The sequence below is a fragment of the Rousettus aegyptiacus genome, unplaced genomic scaffold, assembly GCF_014176215.1.
Source record: "Rousettus aegyptiacus isolate mRouAeg1 unplaced genomic scaffold, mRouAeg1.p scaffold_m13_p_19, whole genome shotgun sequence".
In the NCBI taxonomy this organism is placed as follows: Eukaryota; Metazoa; Chordata; class Mammalia; order Chiroptera; family Pteropodidae; genus Rousettus; species Rousettus aegyptiacus.
Genome location: NW_023416294.1, coordinates 5,785,224 through 5,805,818, shown reverse-complemented (window position 1 = coordinate 5,805,818; position 20,595 = coordinate 5,785,224). Strand labels below are relative to the sequence as shown.

Sequence of the window (20,595 nt, the reverse complement as noted above, 5' to 3'; positions counted from 1 at the left end):
ACTGACTGGAATGCTGACTGTTTACACAGAACATGTTCTGAAAAGTAGGAGTGATAGACTTTTGTTAAGTTCCTGAAATGTGTAGGTTTATTTTTTATTTTATTTTTTATTAAGTTTACAGAGTAACATTGGTTAATAAAATGATACAAGTTTCAGGTTTATATTATAAATTAACATTAACATTTATATATTCTATTGTGTGTTTACAATGCAAAGTCCAGTTTCCTTCAGCTACCATATATTTGATCCCTTTTGCCCACTTCACCTTCTCTTTACCCCCTGTATTTGACCTCTTTACATCTCTCTCATCCTTCCCCACATCCTACCTTCTGGTAACTACTAGTCCATTGCCCATGTCCATAAGCCTCTATTTGTTTGCTGATGGGATTTTGATGGGGATTGCATCAAATCTATATGATGTTTTAGGTAATATGGTCATTTTAACTGTGTTGATTCTTCCAATCTAAGAACATGGACTATCTTCCCATTTCTTTGTATCTTCTTTGATTCTTTTAATAAGGTCTTGTAGTTTTCATTACATAGTTCCTTCACATTTCATTAAATTTATTCCTAGGTGTTTTATTCTTTTTGGTGCAGTTGCAAAAGGAATTGTTTTTTCTACTTCTTTTTCTGACACTTCATTATTAGAGAATAGGAACACTATGGATTTTTGAACATTGATTATGTATGCAGAAACTTTACTGGATTTGCTTATTGTTTCTAGTAGTGTTCTTGTGGAGGCTTTAGGGTATTCCATATAGAGAATCATGTCATCTGCAGATAGTGACAGTTTGACTTTGTTTCTGATTTGGATGCCTTTTATATCATTCTCTTGTCTAATTGCACTCGCTAGGACCTCCAACGTCATACTGAATAGCAGTGGCCATAGGGGACAGCCTTGCCTTGTTCCTGACCTTAGAGGGAACGTTTTTAGTTTTTCACCATTCAGTAGAATTTTGGCTTAGAACTTGTCATATATGGCTTTTATTATGTTAAGGTACTTTTCTACCGATTTTGTTAAGTGTTATGATCATAAATGGATGCCGTATCTTGTTGAAATCTATTTCTGCATCTATTGATGTGATCATATGTTTCTTATTTTTATTTTGCTTATGTGGTATATCACATTAATAGATTTGCATATGTTGAACCGTTACTGTGTCCCTGGGATGAAGCCCACTTGATCGTAGAGTATAATCTTTTTAATATGTTAATGTATTGGGTTCACTAGTGTTTTATTTAGGATTTTTGCATCTGTATTCATGAGAGATATTGGTCTGTAGTGGGTTTTTTTTTTTTTTTTAATTTTCTTTACCAGGTTTTGGTATCAGGATAATTTTGGCCTCATAAAATGAGTTGGGAAGTATTGCCTCCTCTTCGATTTTTTGGAAGAGTTGGAGAATAGGTATTAAATCTCCTTTGAATGTTTGGTAGAATTCACTGGTGAAGCCATATGGTCCTGGACTTTTACTTGTTAGTAGATTTTTGATGACTGTTTCAATTTCCACATTGATGATGCTCTCTTTAGATTTTCCAGTTTTTTATTCAGTCTAGGAAAGTTATATTTTTCTAAGTACTGATTCATTTCTTCTAGGTTATTAAATTTGGAATTATATATTTTTTCAAAGTATTTTTGCATGGTCCTTTGTATTTCTGTAATGTCAGTCATAATTTTCCCTATTTCATCCCCAATTTTATTTATTTGTGTCCTTTCTCCATATTTTCTAGCCATGGATTTGTTAATTTTATCAACCTTCTCAAAGAACCAGCTCCTTGTTGCATTTATTTTTTCTTTCTTTCTTTTTTTTTTTTTGTATTTTTGTTCTCAATTTTATTTATTGCTGCTCTAATTTGGATGATTTCTATCCTTCTGCTGGCCTTAGACTTCATACGTCTTCATTTTCTCGTTTTTTAAGATGAAGCGTTAGGTTATTTATTTGGGCTCGTTTTTGTTTTTGGAGATAGGCCTGTAATGATACGAACTTTCCTCTTATGACCGCTTTTGCCATATCTGAAAAGTTTTGATATGTTGTAATATCATTATGGTTTGTTTCTGTGTATATCTCTTGATCTCTTTTTTTATTTCTTCTCTCAACCAATTAGTCTTCAGTAGTGTGTTGTTTAATGTTTAATTTCCATGTATTTCTGATTTCTTTTTCATGTATTCCTGATTTTTTTTTTTTGTTTTTTTTTTTTACAATTGATCTCTTGTTTCAAACCATTATGATCAGAGAATATGACTAGTATGATTTCAACCTGCTTATATTACCTCTGTGTCTCAGTGTGTGGTTGATTCTTCGGAATGTTCCATGTGCACTAGAGAAGAATGTATAAGCAGCTGTTTTGGGATGGAAAAGTGTGTATATGTCAGTTATTTCCAGTTGGTCTAATGCATCATTTAAGGATGTTATTTTCTTAGTGATTGTCTATTTGGGTGATCTGTCTATATCTGACAGTAGGGTGTATAGGTCCACTGCTATGATAGTGTTTTGGTCTGCTTCTCCCCTTAGTTCTGTTAGTAATTGCTTTACATATTTCAGGTCTCCCTGATTGGGAGCATATATATTCATAAGTGTTACGTCTTTTTGGTGCATGATTCCCTTTATCATTATGAAGTGTCCCTCGGTACCCTTCTTTACCTTTTATATTTTGAAGTTTGTTTGATCTGATAATAGTACTGCTGCTCCTGCTTTTCTCTGAATGTCATTTGCTTGAAATATCATTTTCCACTCTTTGACTTTGCATCTGTATTTGTCTTTGGAGCTGAGATGTGTCTCCTGGAGACAGCATGTAGTTGGGTTTTGTTTTTTGATTCATTCTGAAACTGTGCCTTTTTATTGGTGAGTTCAGTCTGTTTATATTTTGGGTGATTATTGAAACGAGGTTTTCTTATAGTCATATTTTCTTTTGCTTTCTGGTAGCTAGTTGTTCCATTGCTTCCTTGTCCTTGTGCTTCTGTTTTTTTTTTCATTTCGGTTGGCTTTTGTGTGTTTTCCCTCTGGGTCTTCTTGTTTTGTGTTATATACTTTAGTTCCGAATCTTAGGATGTGGTTACCATTACTAATAGGAAAAGAATAATTAACATATATACAGTCGTTCATTTTCTTCTGTGTGTACTTTATCTCCTTTCCTCGTTGCAAATTTGGATCTTTGAAATTGGTCCACTTTTCAGTCACTGTTATCTCATTTTGTCTATATGTGTGCTGAACATTCATTACTATCTTGCTATAGCATATCTCTTCGTAGTATTTAAGTTTATAATGTGTTTTAGTAAGGATTGTACTTCTTTGCTTCTGTTTGCCTGATACTTTACTGCTAATTATGTATTTTTGCTGTTGTTTTGTCGTTTTGTTTTAGGTGAGCTGACCACTTTCAGTATTTCCTGTAGTGCAGGCCTTGTAGTGGAGAATTCCCTCAATTTTTGTATGTCTGGAAAGGTCTTAATTTCTCCTTCATATCTAAAGGAGAGCTTTGCTGGATATATTTGTCTTTTCTGGTAGTCCCTTTCACTTAATAGTTTAAATGTTTGATTCCATTCCTTTCTGGCTTGTAAGGTTTGCGCTGAGAGATCTAAGGATAATCTAATGAGTTTTCCTTTGGAAATTACCATTTTTCTTCTCACTGGCTGCCCTGAGAATTCTATCTTTGTTATTAATTTTTGATGACTTAATACAGTGTGTCTTGGTGAAGACCTTTTTGGGTTGAGATAATTGGGTGTTCTGTTGACTTCTTGAATTCCAGCTCCAGCTCATTCCCTAGATTTGGGAAATTCTCATCCATTATTTGTCTGAAAATGCTTTCTAGTCCCTGCTCCTTTTCCTCCCCTTTGAGAATGCCCATTATTCTTGTTTCCTCTCCTGATGGTATCAGCTAGTTCTTGAATTTCCCTTTTATTATTTTTTATTCTTTGGTATATCTCTTTTTCTGATTTATTTCTAGATTTCTGTCTTCAGTATTACTGATTCTTTCCTTCATTTGGTCAGCTCTATTTCCATAGATTGCTATTTCATTTTTCAACTCTTGCAGTGTGTATTTTTAATCTCTGGATCTATTCTTTTCTTTTTGAGAGTTTCGTTCTCCTTGCTCTGCTCATCTAGTTATTTTTTCATTCCTTGAAATTGTTGATATGACTTATTTTGGAACTCACTGAGTTTTTTCAGAAGTATCATCCTGAATTCTCTGTCATTTAAGTTGCATATTTCTATTTCTGTAAGCTTATTTTCTATAGATTTCTCTCTTTCTTTCTGAAATGCCTTGTCCTCTTGATTGTTCATCATTATTTAATGGACTGTCTCTCTGCGTGGACATTAATGGAAGTGTATTCTGCTGTTTTTTCAGAGAGATTATTTATTATATGAAGGTCTCTCTTTAGCCTGTTTGCAAAGAAGGTACTTTTCTTTTGGTTTCCAGTAGGTGGCATCTAAGCCTCTTGGATCCCTGCTTTATATAAAGTTTAAATAATACCTTTTTAATTTTCTCATAGATATTTAATCACGCTGGCTACCCTCACTTTCATTCCCTGTCAGTGTCAGTGACAGTCTGGGCAGTGTTGGCTCAGATTCTCCTGGGGCTCCGCAGTATTTAGTCTCAGAGGGTATGGGAGGAGGAGCCCTGTGGGTTGGGAGTTGGGGACTGTAGCTCAGCCTCCGTTTTGCAGCTGGGGCCGGTAAAAATCAACTATTGTTTCTCTGTGGTCCTGTCTCACTTCTCTGCTTTCTGCCCTGATGACTGGGTCCTGCTGCCAGCTGCGTGGAACTCGCAGCACTTCCAGGCGGGGCTGTTCAGAGAAGACTCCGTACCTTCTTCCCTCCCCCTCTTTCTTCAGGGAGCTCTGGTGGCTGCACAAGGAAACTACTTTGTTTCTCCCAGTTCACCACTTGACACCCGGGGTTCTGACTTGTGGTAGCTCTTATACACAGTTCCAACACTCAGACATGCTGGTGTGCAGTTGGGGTGTTTTTTGTTAAGTTTTAGATGTTCACCTTATTGTTGTTTCAAGGAGAGAGATCTGAGGATATCTCACACACTGCCATGTTTCCCTGAATCTTAGGTTTCTTTTAAAAATGAACTTAAGTGAACATATGAAAGTTTCTTTTCAGTCCCAGGTGCAGTGGGGAATGAGGTAAAATAGAGGATAAGATTATTCGAAGCATTTGTATGGTACAGAGGGAGCCATCCCTGTTTAATACAAAAACAGAAGTATTTACTTTCCAGATTCTGGAAGCAGGAGCAGGAAGACCTGGCCATTCTCTGGGGCATCCTTCCCTTTTTAAGTTAAGGATTGTTCTCTAAGGTTATCCAATGTCTGATTGTCACTTATTTATCCATACTTTAATAAACTTATGTTGTCATCCATTACCGCTACTGAATGGACTTGTTGAGTGAGAATGTCCTTATACTTACCAACCCAAGATTTTAGGATCCTTTGGTGCTTACCATGGTAGACTGTAGACTTTTGTAGCTGTCTGATTATAGCTTGTCAACTCCCATTTGTAGGCTATTATCCTCCCTCTACTTCATAGAGGAAGAATTAGAGGCTTGGAGAAGTTCAACGGTAATTTTTTTAGGGCCAGGTAGAGCCAGATTTAAAATATTGTTACACTGTCCCTGTCAGCAAGGATTTCACACATATTTTTGCCCCATTTCCAAGACATACTGCAGTGTGTACTCAGGCCGGAGGATGGATGTCTGTGAAAGTGGGCACTACCAGGCATTAGAGAGGCCATTACTATGACGTTCATTATGTGGTGATATTATGGCATTCTGTCTTTGCTTTTGCATAGGAATGGGTCTTGTACTGCCTGGAAAACAAAATATGTGATGTGAATCATCAAGACAATGCAGGTTATTGTGCCCTGCATGAAGCTTGTGCAGGAGGATGGCTCCGCATTGTTCGGCAGCTGCTTAAATATGGTGCTGATGTCAACTGCAGTGCCCAAGATGGAACCAGGTCAGTGACATGTCCTTCTATGGCACAGGCAGCGGCCATTAGGTTTGTGATAAACATCTAAAGGAAAGGTGAGTGAGCACGCAGATGGCAGAATCCTGTGGAATTCAATCAAACATATATTTTTGGCTGATGTAATTTTTTAAACTTTATGATGTGAGAGGGAAATTGGCAGAGATTGAAGTGCCAGGAATCTGTTTCCTAACCTATACAACAATGGTGTACTGGTAGAATGTGTTTGATGTAACATTACTTTGTAACTACTCTGGAGTCTATTGCAATTTTCAGCAAGGCTCTAATAATAAGTTACACGCAATTTTGGTTAGTTTTAGCTATTAGCAGCTACCTGTCTTCCATGGGTAGACCATTCCTGTGGCAGACAACTGTTGGTATGTGTTCCTAGAGCATGAAGTGACAGAAAAACTGAACAGATTAGTAATGAATAAGGATATTTAATAAGTAATTGCTTCTCAACAGAGAAAGCAAACAGGATCAGATAGATAGCTTAATTAGTAAGTACTATGAAATGTTTAAAGAATTAACAGCATCTTTTAAAACTCTTTCAAAAAATGGAAATAAAGAATCACTTTCTAACTCTTTTGCCTGGTGAGTTCTAGGATCCAGAGAAGATGGATCCTAGAATCTGCTTAAGAATTCTACCATGAGAGAGCGCTAAAAGCATAACACAGGTATATCTCATGTGAGTTTATAGAAAGCCTCAGAATGTATACCAGGACCAACAAAATGTATTTCTACCCTGAAGATGGTAAGTAAAAATTGGAGGAGGTACTGCTACTTCAAACGTGAAAGCAGTAATGACAAACTTAAAAGAACATGAAAACTCATGGAAACATGACATAATAAAAGGATCTCAGTAACCTTCCAATAACCAAACCAACAGACATAGAGATCTGTGATTTACCAGTTGAAGAATTCAGATGAGCTCTTTAAGGAAACTTAATAGATCACAACCAACTACAAGATTATTCAGTCATGTCAGGAGAACAATACTCAAAAGAAATGTGAAATTTAACCGAAGTAGACAACATGAAAAAGAAATTCTGGAGCTGAAGAATTTAATAAATGAAAATGTGATTACATCAGTATCAGAATAGATAAAATAGCAGAAAGAATCTGAGCTAAAATATAGAAACTTTGAAATAACCAAAAAGAAAAAAATAAGAGTGGAGAAAGCCTACATGATCTAAGAAACTTCATAAAAAAAAAAAAAATTCAAATCATTGTAAATCTGAAAGGGAAAGAGAGGTAGAAGAGAGAAAGCTTACATAAAGAACTCTCCAAACTTGGGGAGATATTTGAAATTCAAATTCATGAAGATATACATCACTCCATTATTTCAGTTCAAAAAATCTCCAAGAGGGTCCTTAAAGACATTAGGAAAAAAGAAGATTGTAACTTATCTACTGGAAATCCCAATAAGATATCAGTAGATTTATTAGCAGAAGCCTTATAGGCCAAGAGATAGTGGTAATAAACTTAAAGTGCTAAAAGGAAAAAATTGCTAACAGAAACTCTATGCTACAAAGTTATCTTTTAGCAACAAAGAGAAAATACTTTCCAATACAAACAGCTGAAAGAATTTACCGCCAGCAGACCTATCTTACAAGAAATGCTGAATGTTGTTCTTTTTTCCCTTTATTAAATTTGTTGGGGGTTTATTAACACTGATTAATAAAAATATATAGGTTTCAAGTGTACAGTTTAATAATATGTCATATGTGTATTCCAGTGTACTCACAACCCAAAATTAAATTTCCTTTTATCACTATATATTTGTGAAAGGAGTTCTTCAAGCTGATATGAGAGAATACTAACTAGGAATAAAAACGTGAAAATACACAACACATTGGTAAAGACAAATATATAGTCAAATTGAGAAACTCTAATACTGTAATATGATGGTCTGTTAACGACTTCTATAAAAAGGTTAGAGGTATCAAAAATAATTAAAGCTGTTAAGTGAATACAATATAGATAGGCAAATTGCAACACTAAAGGCATATAAAGGGGCATAAAAGTGTAGTTTTTAAAAGTGAATGTAAAATAGTTCATTATTTCTATAAGATGTTTCATGTAAGTCTCATTGTAAACACAAAGAAAAAACATTGCAGATTCTGACTCTCTCAAATATACAAGAGATCACAGCATATTACCATAGAAAATTATCAGTTCAAAAAGAAACACAAAAGAATAAAAAAGGAAGAAGAGAACTACAAAACAATCTGGAAGCCATCAGATGACAACAGTAAGACCTCACATATAAGTAATTGAAATTTCCAGTTAAAAGGTACAAAATGGCTGGATGCATAAAAAACAAGATACATCTATATGCCTTCTACTAAAGACTCACTTCAGTTTTAACAGTACATATAAAAAAGTGAAGAGATTGAACCTAAAGAGAGTGGAGATAGCTCTACTTCTACCAGAAAAATTAGACTTTAAGCCAAAAATGATAAGAAAAGACAAAGAAGATCATTATATAATTACAAAAATTCAGCTCATCCAGAAGACATAACAATGGTAAAATATATATGCTCCCAATATTGGAGGAACTGTATATATTACACAAAAACTAGCATGATCTGAAAGGAGAACTAGTCAAAAATACAATAAGACTAGGTTACTTCAATACCTTCTTTAAGCAGTGGATAGGTCAGGAAGATAGGAAATTAAAAGGAAACATTGGACTTTATACCAAATGGACTTAACAGATATAATAGAAAATTCCATCAGAGTATACATTCTTCTCTAGTATGCATCGATCATCTGATATGCCGCAAACAAATCTTAGTAAATTTAAGAAAATTGATAAATATTTTTTTTCTGAGCAGAATGGTATGAAACTAGAAATCAACAGGAAAAAACATGAAAAACTTACAGATAATGGAATTTAGCAATACACTCCTGAACATATTTTGAATGGTTCAAGAAATGAAAATCAGAATATCTCAAAACAAATGAAAGTTGAAAAGCACACACCAAAACTTATATGACACTATAAAAGCAGTTCTAAGAGGTGTATTTATAGGGATAAATGCCTTAAAAAAAAAAAAGATTTTAAATAGACGATATAACTTTACTCTTCAAGGAATTAAAGAACACAGTGAGTCCTAAATTAGCAGAGTGAAGGAAATGATGATAAGAGAAGAAATAAAATAGAGGACAAGGGAAAGTAATAGAAAGATCAACAAACACTAAGATCTGTTTTTTTGAAAAATAATTAACAAAACTTTAGCTTGATTAGGAATAAAAGACAAGTAAAATTATAAGGGAAAGAAAAGACATTAACTGATATCACAGAATAGGATCATAAGAGACTACTTTAAACAATTGTATATGAAAAATTGGATAATCTAGTAGAAATATATAACTCCTAGATACATACAAGTCACCAACTGAATCAGGAAGAAATAGAAAATACAGCCAATAACAAATTAAGGAATTGATTCAGTAGTAAAAAAATCTCCCAATACAGAAATATAGAAAAGCCTACGACCAGATGGTTTTACTGGTAAATTCTATGAAATACTTAAGGACAAGATAATCATACTAAAACTCTTAACAAAGAGGAGGAAGTACTGTCAAAATTATTGTATAAGAGCAGCATTATCCTGACCCAAAGCCATATAAGGACATACGCACAAAAAGCATAAGTTGATATCCCTGATGAATAACACATGGAATTTTCTCAAAATAATAAACAATTTAATACCACATTAAACAGCATAAAGATGATCAAGTAGGATTCATCATGTGATACAGGAGTAATTCAGCATATACAAATCAATAAATCTGATAAACCAATCACATTAATAGAATGAAAGCTAAAAATTCATTATGTCAAAAGCAGAACAAATTGGCAAAATAGAGCCATATTTTCATCATAGAAATCCCAACAAATTGGAGGCGAAGGAACATACCTGTTTGTAGACATCAACAAAATATGTGTAGAAGAAAAAAGTCTCATTCACAATAGTATAAAAAGCAATAGATGAGGAATGAATACAACAGGTGAAGAAAGGTCTTTGTGCTGAAACTTATGACATGAAAATTGAAGAAGGTACAAGTAAATGGAAAGACATGCTGTGTTATAGAATTTGAACAGTGAATACTATTCAAGTGGCCATTCATGCTACACAAAGCCATCCACAGATACAGTACAATCCTGGTCAAAATTTTAATGCCATTTTTCAAAGAAATGGAAAAAAATCCTAAAATTTGTATAGCATGACAAAAACCCTGAATAGCCAAAGCAATCCTGAGACAACAAAATTGTAGGCATCACACTTCCTGGTTTTAAACTGTACTCCAAATCTATAGTAATCAAAACAATATGGTATTAAAAAAGAGACTAGTAGAACAGAATGGAGAGTCTACACATATACAGTTAAATATTTCATAAGGAAGCTAAGAACAATCAATGGGAGAATTGATTGCTTCTTCAATAAATGGATGTTGTGAAAATTATAATTTTTATCTTAAACCATTCACAAAAATTAACTTAAAATATGCCTGAAACCATAAAACTTGTATAGAAAATGTAAGGAAAAAGCTTCTTGATACTGCTGGCAATGATGTTTTTTTTTTTTTTTTTTTATATGAGCTCAAAGTACAAACAGCAAAACTAAAAACAAATGGGACTGCATTGATCTAAAAAGCTTCTACTCAGCAAAAAGTAATAACCAAGGAAATGAATAGGCAGCCGATGGAATGGGCAAAAATATCTACATATAAATATCTACTATATATATATCTACTATATATATATATATATCTACTATATAAAGAGTTAATATCCCAAAATATGTATTTTATCTGAAGTGGATGAAGTCATTATCTCAGAGAGATCTGTACCGCTATGTTCACTGCAGCATCGTTCTCTATGGCCAGCATGTGTAAACCTAAATGTCTGCAGATTAGTACTGCACCCCTCCCCCCATACACAATATAGAATATTGTCCAGCCATGAGAAAATAGCAAAATCCTCCTATTTGCCACAGCTTAAATGAACCTTGAGGGCTTTATGATAAATGAAATCAATCAGAGAGAGAGACAGATGCTTGTTTGTGAAATCTGAAAATGCAGAAGTTGGAGAGTAGAAAGGTGGTGTACAAAATGCCACTGACTTCTAAATATTTATTTTGTAACCTGCTACTTTACTGAATTCATTGATTAGTTCTAAGTTTTTTTGTTGGAATCTTTAGAGTTCTCTTTAGATATTATCAAGTCGTCTGTAAATAATGAGAGTTTCACTTTTTCCTTTCCAATTCAGATGCCTTTTATTTTTCTTTCTTACCTTAATGCTGTAGTTAAGACATCCACTGCAATGTTGAATAGGCGTGGGGAATGTGGGCATCGTTGTCTTCTTCCTGATCTTCAGGAAAACACTTTTAGCCTTTTCCTGTTGAGTGTGATGATGTTAGCTGTAGGTTTGTCATATATGGACTTTATTATGTTAAGGTTTGCTCCCTCTATTTCCACTTTGCTGAGAGTTTATATCATAGATGGATTCTGGATTTTGTCAGTTGTTTTTTCAGCATCTGTTGATATGGTCATATGATTTTTATTTTGATTGGTACTGTGCTGTATCACAGTAATTAATTTGTGGATATTGTACCAACCTTGCATTCCAGGAATAAATCCAATTTTATCATGATGTATGATATTTTTAAAGTACTGATAAATTCTTCATATTTCATTGAGGAATTTTGCATCAATGTTCATCTGTTTTTCGTGTGTGCTGTCTCTATCTGGTTTTGGAATCAAGGTAATGGTAGCCTCATGGAAAGTAATAGGAAGCATTCTCTTCTCTTAAATTTTTAAAAATAGTTTGAGAAGAATAGGTGATAATTCTTCTTTGAATGTTTGGTAAAATTCACCTTTGAAACCATTTGCTCCAGGACTTTTTGTTTCTTGGGATTTTTTGAATACTGATTCAATTTGTTAGTAGTAGTCAGTTCAGATTTTCTGTTTCTTCTTGACTCAGTCTTGGGAGATTGTATGTTTCTAGGAATGTGTCCATTTCTTCCATATTGTTCAAATTGTTGGTGCATAATTACTCATAGTACTTCTTATGATCCTTTGTGTTCCTGTTGAATCAGTTGTCGCTTGATTCATTTTTATTTTTTTTTATCTGAGGCCTCTATTTTTCTTGAAAAGTCTGGTTAGGAGTTTATCCATTTTGTGTATCTTTTCAGAGTACTACTTTCTTATCCATTCATCCATTGATGGACACCCAGGTTGCTTCCATGTTTTGGCTACCGTAAATAATGTTGCAGTGAACATATGGATACTCATGTCACTTCAAAGTAGTGTTTTGGGTTTCTTTGGAAAAATATTCAAAAATTAATGAGTAGTTTTTTGTATCTAGTTACAGCCTTTGTTTCAAAGTCTATTTTGTCTGAAAATGTGTTGCTACCCCAGCTTTTTCTTTCAGTTCTATTTCTATGAAACATCTTTTCCATCCCATTACTTTAAGTCTCGTTACTTTTTTGATCTGAAGAAAGTTTCTTGTAGGCAGCATATGTAAGGGCCTTGTTTTCTCATCCATTCAGCCACCTATGTCTTTTGATGGGAGTGTTTAATATTTACATTAAAGTCATTTTTGATATATATGTAGTTATTGCAGTTTTATTATTTATATTTTTATCTTTTTTTTTCCCTTGAAGTCCCTCTAACATTTTTATAATATGCCTTAGTTTTCTGTGTGTAGACCGATTTGACGATACAGACTTTGTTGGTGAAAAATTGTACATTTGAGACTTGTCACACCTAGTACACACACAGCCTGTTTTGCCTATTATTAAACAACTCCAGAAATAAGCATATGTATGTGTTTGTACTCAAGTTTAATCCTACTGTATGTCTGTTTATAGGCCTCTCCATGATGCAGTTGAGAATGATCACTTGGAAATTGTCCGCCTGCTTCTCTCCTATGGTGCTGACCCAACTTTGGCTACCTACTCAGGTAGAACCATTATGAAAATGACTCACAGCGACGTTATGGAAAGGTTTCTGGCAGGTAGGTTACTTCAAGGAACAAGAATGGTAAAGTTCAAGAAAATAGCACACTTGAAAACTGTATGATTTTATTGATCAGGTCACCCCAATAAATTTAATTTTAAAAAATAGAATAGAAAAAAAATATTCTTTCTTACAATTTAGATACTGACTAAAAAATTTTAGATTTTGTTAGACATGAAATACTTTTGGATTTTAAAACAGCAGTAATGCCTTTTGTATGATAGTGTTCTAATTAAGCTAATTATTTTGGTGTGCTTACCCACTGATTCTGCATTTAAATTGACCTACTTTCACTAATATTTAAGATTCCTTAAAGTTATTTGCCTTTCTACAAATACATTTTTAACTTAGGTATCATTTTTTTACATTCTGAATCTGTATGAAATTAAAGACTCAGACCTTTCATTCATGAAATTATCTGTGTGTTAATGTGATATTTAGTCAGCTGATGAGCCATTGTGTAAGCCTGAGCCATTACAAGAATCCTAAAGAAGTACAAGCTTTTTATGAATATGAAGAATGTACACTTAAATTCTTTACTATATTCTTAACTACCAAAGAATGTTACTAACCCACATGGTAATAACTATTTGTTTATCTTAACTTAGATTTACTTATTTAAAAATCTTAGTTTATCAGAGGTAAATTTAATGCTCCTTTATTTTTGTATATGATAGCTGAAAAGCTCTTAGCTTGCTGGTCTAACTTTTGTTTGTTAATTAAAATTATTGTAAGTGCTCTGTATGTAGGGAAAGCAGGTGATTGGACATATGGGCTTTCGTCAGATACAGCAGGGAATAGGTTGTTGGCGAATTGCATCCATGAGTAGCAAGTGAGCTTTTTGGGGGGACATAGAGAAAATGACATGCCAACCTATTCTGAGTGAATAAGGAAATATCCCTGAAATGTTAGCATTTTTTTTATATATAATCAGTTTTTATGCTAATTAAATTTTTTATTTTATTTTAAATTATAGGTAGAAATATGTACCGTGAAAATTTCTCTCAAACACGTATATTTGCATTGTGGTGCAGCAGCCCTCTAGAACTCTTCCATCTTGTAGAAATAAAAATTCATGCTCATTAAATACTAATATTCACCTCCTCTCCACCCATTTTTTGGCAGGCAGCATTTTCCTTTTTTCTTTTATCATTTTACCTACTATAGATAACTTATATAAGTGAAATCTTACATTATGTGACCTTTTGTGACTGGTTTATTTCACTGATCATGTTTTCAAGGTTCCTCTACATTGTAGTATGTGAAAGAATTTCCTTTTTAAGACTGGAGAATAGTCCATTGTCTGTATTGTCTGTGGATGGACATTTGGGTTGTTTGCAACTTCTAATTGTTGTGAATAATGCTATAATAAGTAAATATATTTGTGAAAATATCTGAGATCCTCCTTTCAGTTCTTTAGGGTATTAACTCAAAAGTGAAATTGCTGGGTTATATGATAATTCAATTTTAAATTTTCTGGGGAACTTCCATATTATTGTTCCACAGTGGCTATATTATTTTACATTCCCACCAGCAATCTGTGAGTGGATAATGAATATCTTATTATAGTTACATATGCATTTTTTTAAAGATTAGTGATGTTTATTATCTTTTCTTTTTGGCCATTCATAAAGCTTTACTGGAGAATTGTTTTTCAAGTCCTTTGTTCATTTCTAATTTAGTTATTTGGCTTTTTGTTGAGTTGTAGTGGGTTTGTTTGTTTTTTTTCTGTCTATTAACCCTTCATCAGATAGTTGGTTTGCAAATATTTTTTTCTGTGGGTTGCCTTTTCATTCTTCTGTTTCCTTTAATACGTAGATTTTAAGATTCACTGTAGTCACAATTATTTGCTTTTGCCTGTGCTTTTGGTGTCATATTCAAGAAATTACTGCCAAATGCCATTTTCTGAATACTTTTCCTTATCTTTTATGTTTTAGGTCTTATGTTTGGGTCTTTAATCCATTTTTGAGTTAAATTTTGTATATAGTATAGAGTTCATTATCTTTGCCAAAAATCGTTTGACAGTATATAAGGATTTTTATGTTTGGCTCTATTATGTCCCTTTGGTCTGTATGTCTGTCTGTATTTATGCCAGTTGTATACTGTCTTAATTACTGTTGCTTTGCAGTCAAATTAATTTTCCTTCTCATAAAGGATTAGAAAATTATTGTTTATGGTTAAGGTATTATTTTGCTCCTAAATTAGGAAGTGCACAGCCACCAACTTTTTTTAAAGATATTTTTGGCCATTTGGGATCTCAAGATTTCATTTTTAGTACAACTTTTCTATTTTTGAAAAATGTTATTGAGATTTTGATAAGTTACGATAAATCTATAGATTGCTTTGGATAATATGTCATGTTAGCAGTATTAAGTTATCTAAGCTATCAGTATGAAATACCTTTCAATTTATCTGTATCTCCTTAGAGTTATCAACATTTTAGTTTTCAGCATACAGATCGTTTGTCCCTTCATTAGGTTTATTCCTAAGTATTTTTTTGAAGCTATTTTGTGATTATTTTATTTCCTTCTTGGATTTTTTGTTAGAAATCAACCGATTTTTGTATGTTGACTATCCTGCAACTGTGCCGAAATCTTTATTATTTCAACAGTTTTTTAAAAACTTTTTCCCTCTCTCCAGATTATTTAAATGACCTACAGGGTCACAGAGATGAATTTAATAGTTCTTGGGAGTTCTATGGAAGCTCTGTGTGTGGTGAGTAACATTGTTCTTTTTAGTTTAGTAGGAAGTGAATGTGTTTCAGAACATTTCTCTGTGGTATGAGTGAGAGGCGGATGGGACTCTAAACAGAGATTATTAGGAAATAATTTCTTTTTATTTAGAATCGTTTACTTGTTGAGCTGAAAGTTTAAAGGAGCTAACTCCTTTCTCTCTTTTTCCCTCCATTAGAACCAGATCATGAAACTGGATTTAATGTTTTGGCAAACCCTCCAGGACCAGAGGTCCAGGATGATGAAGATGAGTCATACAGGGATGTGTTTGAATTCGAATTTTCAGATAGCCCCCTATTACCATGTTATAACATCCAAGTTTCTGTTTCTCAAGGGTAAGGATATGGTTGAAAAATATCTGAGTTTTCTTAGAGTAGTAGAACCTTTAAAAACCCCTTTAAATAAATGGTGGGTGGGTAAGTGAATTCTAAGTGTCCTTGCACCTCACTTAATGTGCTATCTAGAAAAGATTCATTATACACAATGGGGATCAGATTCATAGTACAGTATATAATATCTTTATCAGAACACTTCCAAGGCAAATAAGGACCACCTAGAGCCCAAAGTGTTGAAGCTGTCATTTATTGGAATTCCACAGAAGAGTTTGTTCCTGTATACCTAAGATATTAAATCTTTGAGAAATAGTTTTAGAAGCTTCCCAGAATATCATTAAAGGGACCTTCCTGGGTAAATGCAGCATACTGCACCTATAGTGATAATTTTCCTTCTCATAAAGGATTAGAAAATTATTATTTATGCTTCTGGGTATTTTTTAATATCATCAAATTTGGTAAGGTATTTTTTGGCCTCTAAATAATATCATCATCAGGCTCTGAAGTATGTAAGCCATTATAAACAGTGAAATTTTATTAGGATCTAAAGTTCTGTTGCAGAGTATATGGAATGAAACAATTTGCTTCTTTAAAACATGAATCTGAATAGATGAGGAGTTTGAGAGTGGATATGTATTAAAGAAAAGATGAAAGATGAGTTTCATTACAGTTTTCATCTTTCTTTCTAAAAACCAGTTTGTCTTCCCTATATGTTCTCTTAAAACTGGATGAGTCCACAGTTACTCTCACTAGGAGTAGATACTTTTGCTTACCTTGAAAGGAGAATGTTGGTCAGTGAATGTGTATGGTGAAAAATGAATGGCAGGGCGGTGGAAGTAAATGCTCTTGTTATGGCTTTAGAATGGTTTATTAAGGGCTGTAATTATTGGGTCTACTTTAATTTGCCAGAGGTTTCAAACACCTTCCTTTCTGTTTTACAGGCCACGAAACTGGTTACTGCTTTCAGATGTACTTAAAAAATTAGAAATGTCATCCCACATATTCCGTTGCAGTTTTCCAAATGTGGAAATTGTCACAATTGCAGAAGAAGAGTTTTACAGGCAAGTTTCAGCAAGTCTCTTGTTCTCTTGTTCCAAAGATTTGGAAGCGTTCAACCCAAAAAGCAAGGAATTATTAGATTTGGTTGAATTTACAAGTGAACTTCAGACTCTCCTTGGCTCTTCTTTGGAATGCTTAAATCCAGGTGATGTGACCTTAGAGAAGGACTATTGGTAAGCACTACAGCGTAACTGTGTATACTGTGTTTTTTGTTTTTGTCAATCCATGGATATGTGTGTCAAGAAATATGGTTGACAAATCTGTAGTACATTAATACATATGAAAATATTTTGGTGTTTAATATATACATAAAATTCTTTAGTCCAAAGAATTTTTGTTTTTACTGGAATAAAAATTATTATTTTTTATTGACTTTATTTTAATACAAAGCCCTGGTGACAGGGACTGTTAACTTTCGTAAGTGAGGCCATCAAAATTGAGAAGGTGTTTATGAATATAAATTTGGTAAAGGTACTTAATGTGTAACTTTGTTTTGTTTACAGAGTATATACTGTTAACTGGGTTATTTGCTGTTGAATGTAGTATAAATTAAAGCTACATCCATACACAACTAATTGTGTAGACTTTATAACATAAAGCTATGAAATTCATTTTCATGCTTCAGAAAGATCGTTTATGTATTTTATATTGTTATTCAAAGACTTTGAGCTGTTTTCTACCCACTGTAGATATCGAAAATAATCTCATTGAATTTGCTTAAAAATGTACGCAAACTGAACTTTATTGAATTTTATCTTTTAACTTTATAAGCAAATTCACTGCCTGTTTAACAATTTTACAGACATGTTACGAAAAGACAATAAAATTGTTGAAGATAAAGTATCTTTTGTCTTCTGTGTTCCTAAAATATATAGTTTTATTGCTATTTTTTTAATGTTAATGATCAGATTTCTATCATTATATCAATTTGGACTCTATAAACCAAAGCAAACTGGAGACTTAAGAAGAAATATACTCTGCATAAGATCTAGTTTTTTTCATTTTGTAAAATTAAAATTTGAATTCTGTTATGTAGTAGTTACCCATTCCCCTACCCTGTTCCATGATAACTTCTGTTCACCTCCTTGTCTGTGATTTTGACTGTTCTCAGTACCTGATAAAATTTTACAGTATTCGTTTTTATTTTTTATGACTGGCTTAATTTACTCAGCACTGTGTCCTCAGTTTCATCCATGTATTAGCATGTATCAGAATTTCCATTCTTTTTAAGGCCGAATAATATTCCATAGTACATATATACCACATTTTGCTTATCCATTCATCTGCTGATGGAAATAAGGTTGCTTTTGTTTAGTTGTCGTCCACATTGCTGCTATGAACATACGTGTACAAATAATTACTTAAAATGTTTTTTCCGTTTTTAGGTACATAGCCAGAAGTGTAATTATCGATAAATATATAATGCTATTCTTGGCTTTTATTTTGTCCCATTGGTCTTTGTCTTTATTACAATACCAGTTTTGATTACTGTAGCTTCGTAGTAATATTTGAAATCAGTAAGTGTGAGTCCTTCGGTTTTGTTCTTTTTCAGGGTTGTTTTGATTACTCATAGTCCTTTGAGATTCCATGTGAATTCTAGGGTATGTTTTTCTGTTAGTGCAAAAAAATGTCATTGGGAATTTTGATAGGAATTGTATTGAATCTGTAAATCACTTCAGGTAGTATGGTCATTTTAACAATATTAACTCAATGCATGAAAATGGAATGTGTTTTCATTTATGTTTTTAATTCATTTTAGCAGTGTTTTATAGTTTTTATTTACAGTTTTTTTTATTTAATGTTATTGTTAATGGAATATTTTCCGAAGTTCATTTTTGGATTATTTTTAGTTATAGAAAATGTAATTGATATTTTTTTGTTGTCTTTTATATTTTACTCAATTCACTTATTACAAGTATTTTTTTGCCTTGTTTTTGTCTTTGTTTTTTTTTGCTAGAAACCGTTGGGTTTCTACCTATCATCAATTTCACTTCTTTTTCAATTAGATATTTCTTTTTCTTGCCTAATTGCTCTGGCTAAAACTCTTGAGTACTATGTTGAATAAAGGTGGCAAGAATGGATGGTACTAAACCAAACTAAAAATTTTTTGCACAGCAAAGGAAACCAACAACAAAACGAAAAGACAATATTGAATGGGAGATGGTATTTGCCAATGAAATATCTGTTAAGGAGTAAATATGGAAAATTTATAAAGAACTCATGGAACTCAACTAAAAAAAACAATCCAATTAAAAAATGGGCAGATGACCAGAATAGAAATTTCTCCAAGGAGGGCGTACATATAGTTAATGAATACATGCAAAGGTGTTCAATGTCACTAATCAGAGAAATAAAAATTAAGACCACAGTGGGTTATCACCTCCCACCTGTCAGACTGTCCATCAGTAACTCAACAAGTGCTGGAAAAATGTGGAGAAAAGGGAATCCTCATGTGCTGTTGGTGGAATTGCAAATAGGTGCAGCCACTATAGAAACCAGTATGTAAGATACTCAAAAATTAACATAGAAATACTGTATGACCCAGCAGTTACACTTTTGGGTATTTATCCAAAGAAATCCAAAACATTAATTTGAAAAGATACATGTGCCCCTATGTTTATTGCAGCACTGTTTATGATAGCCAAGATATGGAATCAGCCTAACTGCCTATCAATAGACAAATGGATAAAGATATAATCCACAAATAAAGTGGAAAATTACTCATCATAAAAAAGAATAAAATCTTACCATTTGCAACAAATTGGGTGTGCCTGGAAGGTATCATGCTAAGTGAGAAAATGCCACATGATTTCACTTATACATGGAATGTAAAGAGCAAAAAACCCCAGAAACTCAAAGAGAACTAATGGATGCCAGATGGGAAAGAGTTTGGAGGATTGGATGAGAAAGGCAACATTAAGAAGTAGAAATGGGTAGTTAGAAAAATAGTCACAGGGATGTGAAGTATAGCATCGGAAATACAGTCAATAATAATGTAATAATTATGGTATCAGGTGAGCAGTAGACTAATTGGGGGATCACTTCATAAGGTTATATAAATGCTGCACACCTGAAACTAATAAAATACTGAATGTCAACCCTAATTGAAAAAAATCTTTAAAAATTAAATCTTACTCGGGAAAAAAATGTGGCAAGAGTGGGGCATCCTTGTCTTATTACCAGTATTAGGAAAACTCAGCTTTCACCATTGAGTGTAATGCTATGGGTTTTTCACATATGGCTTTTATTTTACTGAGATAGTTTCCTTCTTTCCTTATTTTGTTGAGATTTTTATTAAAGTGTGTTGTGTTTTGTCAAATGCTATGAGAAAGAATGATCATATAGCTTTTCATCAGTCTATTAATGTGATATAATACATTGACTTTCAAATATTTAACCATCTTTGTCTCCAGGAATAAATTTCTTTCATCAATACCTTGTAATTTTCAGTGTATGTATCTTTCACCTCTTTGGTTAAATT

The 20,595-nt window shown here is 33.1% G+C and overlaps 1 protein-coding gene across 1 annotated transcript in view; it reads left to right on the top strand.

The window, feature by feature from the left end:
- Positions 1 to 17,304, top strand: part of LOC107505197 (BCL-6 corepressor-like) — a 45,003-nt gene extending 27,699 nt beyond the window's left edge. The window contains exons 7-11 of the mRNA XM_036235741.1: positions 5,784 to 5,950; positions 12,844 to 12,989; positions 15,632 to 15,706; positions 15,902 to 16,058; positions 16,997 to 17,304. Coding sequence (XP_036091634.1) covers positions 5,784 to 5,950; positions 12,844 to 12,989; positions 15,632 to 15,706; positions 15,902 to 16,058; positions 16,997 to 17,291 — 840 coding nt within the window. The 3' untranslated portion in view covers positions 17,292 to 17,304. The remainder of the gene's footprint in view (positions 1 to 5,783; positions 5,951 to 12,843; positions 12,990 to 15,631; positions 15,707 to 15,901; positions 16,059 to 16,996) is intronic.
- The last annotated feature ends 3,291 nt before the right edge of the window (positions 17,305 to 20,595 follow it).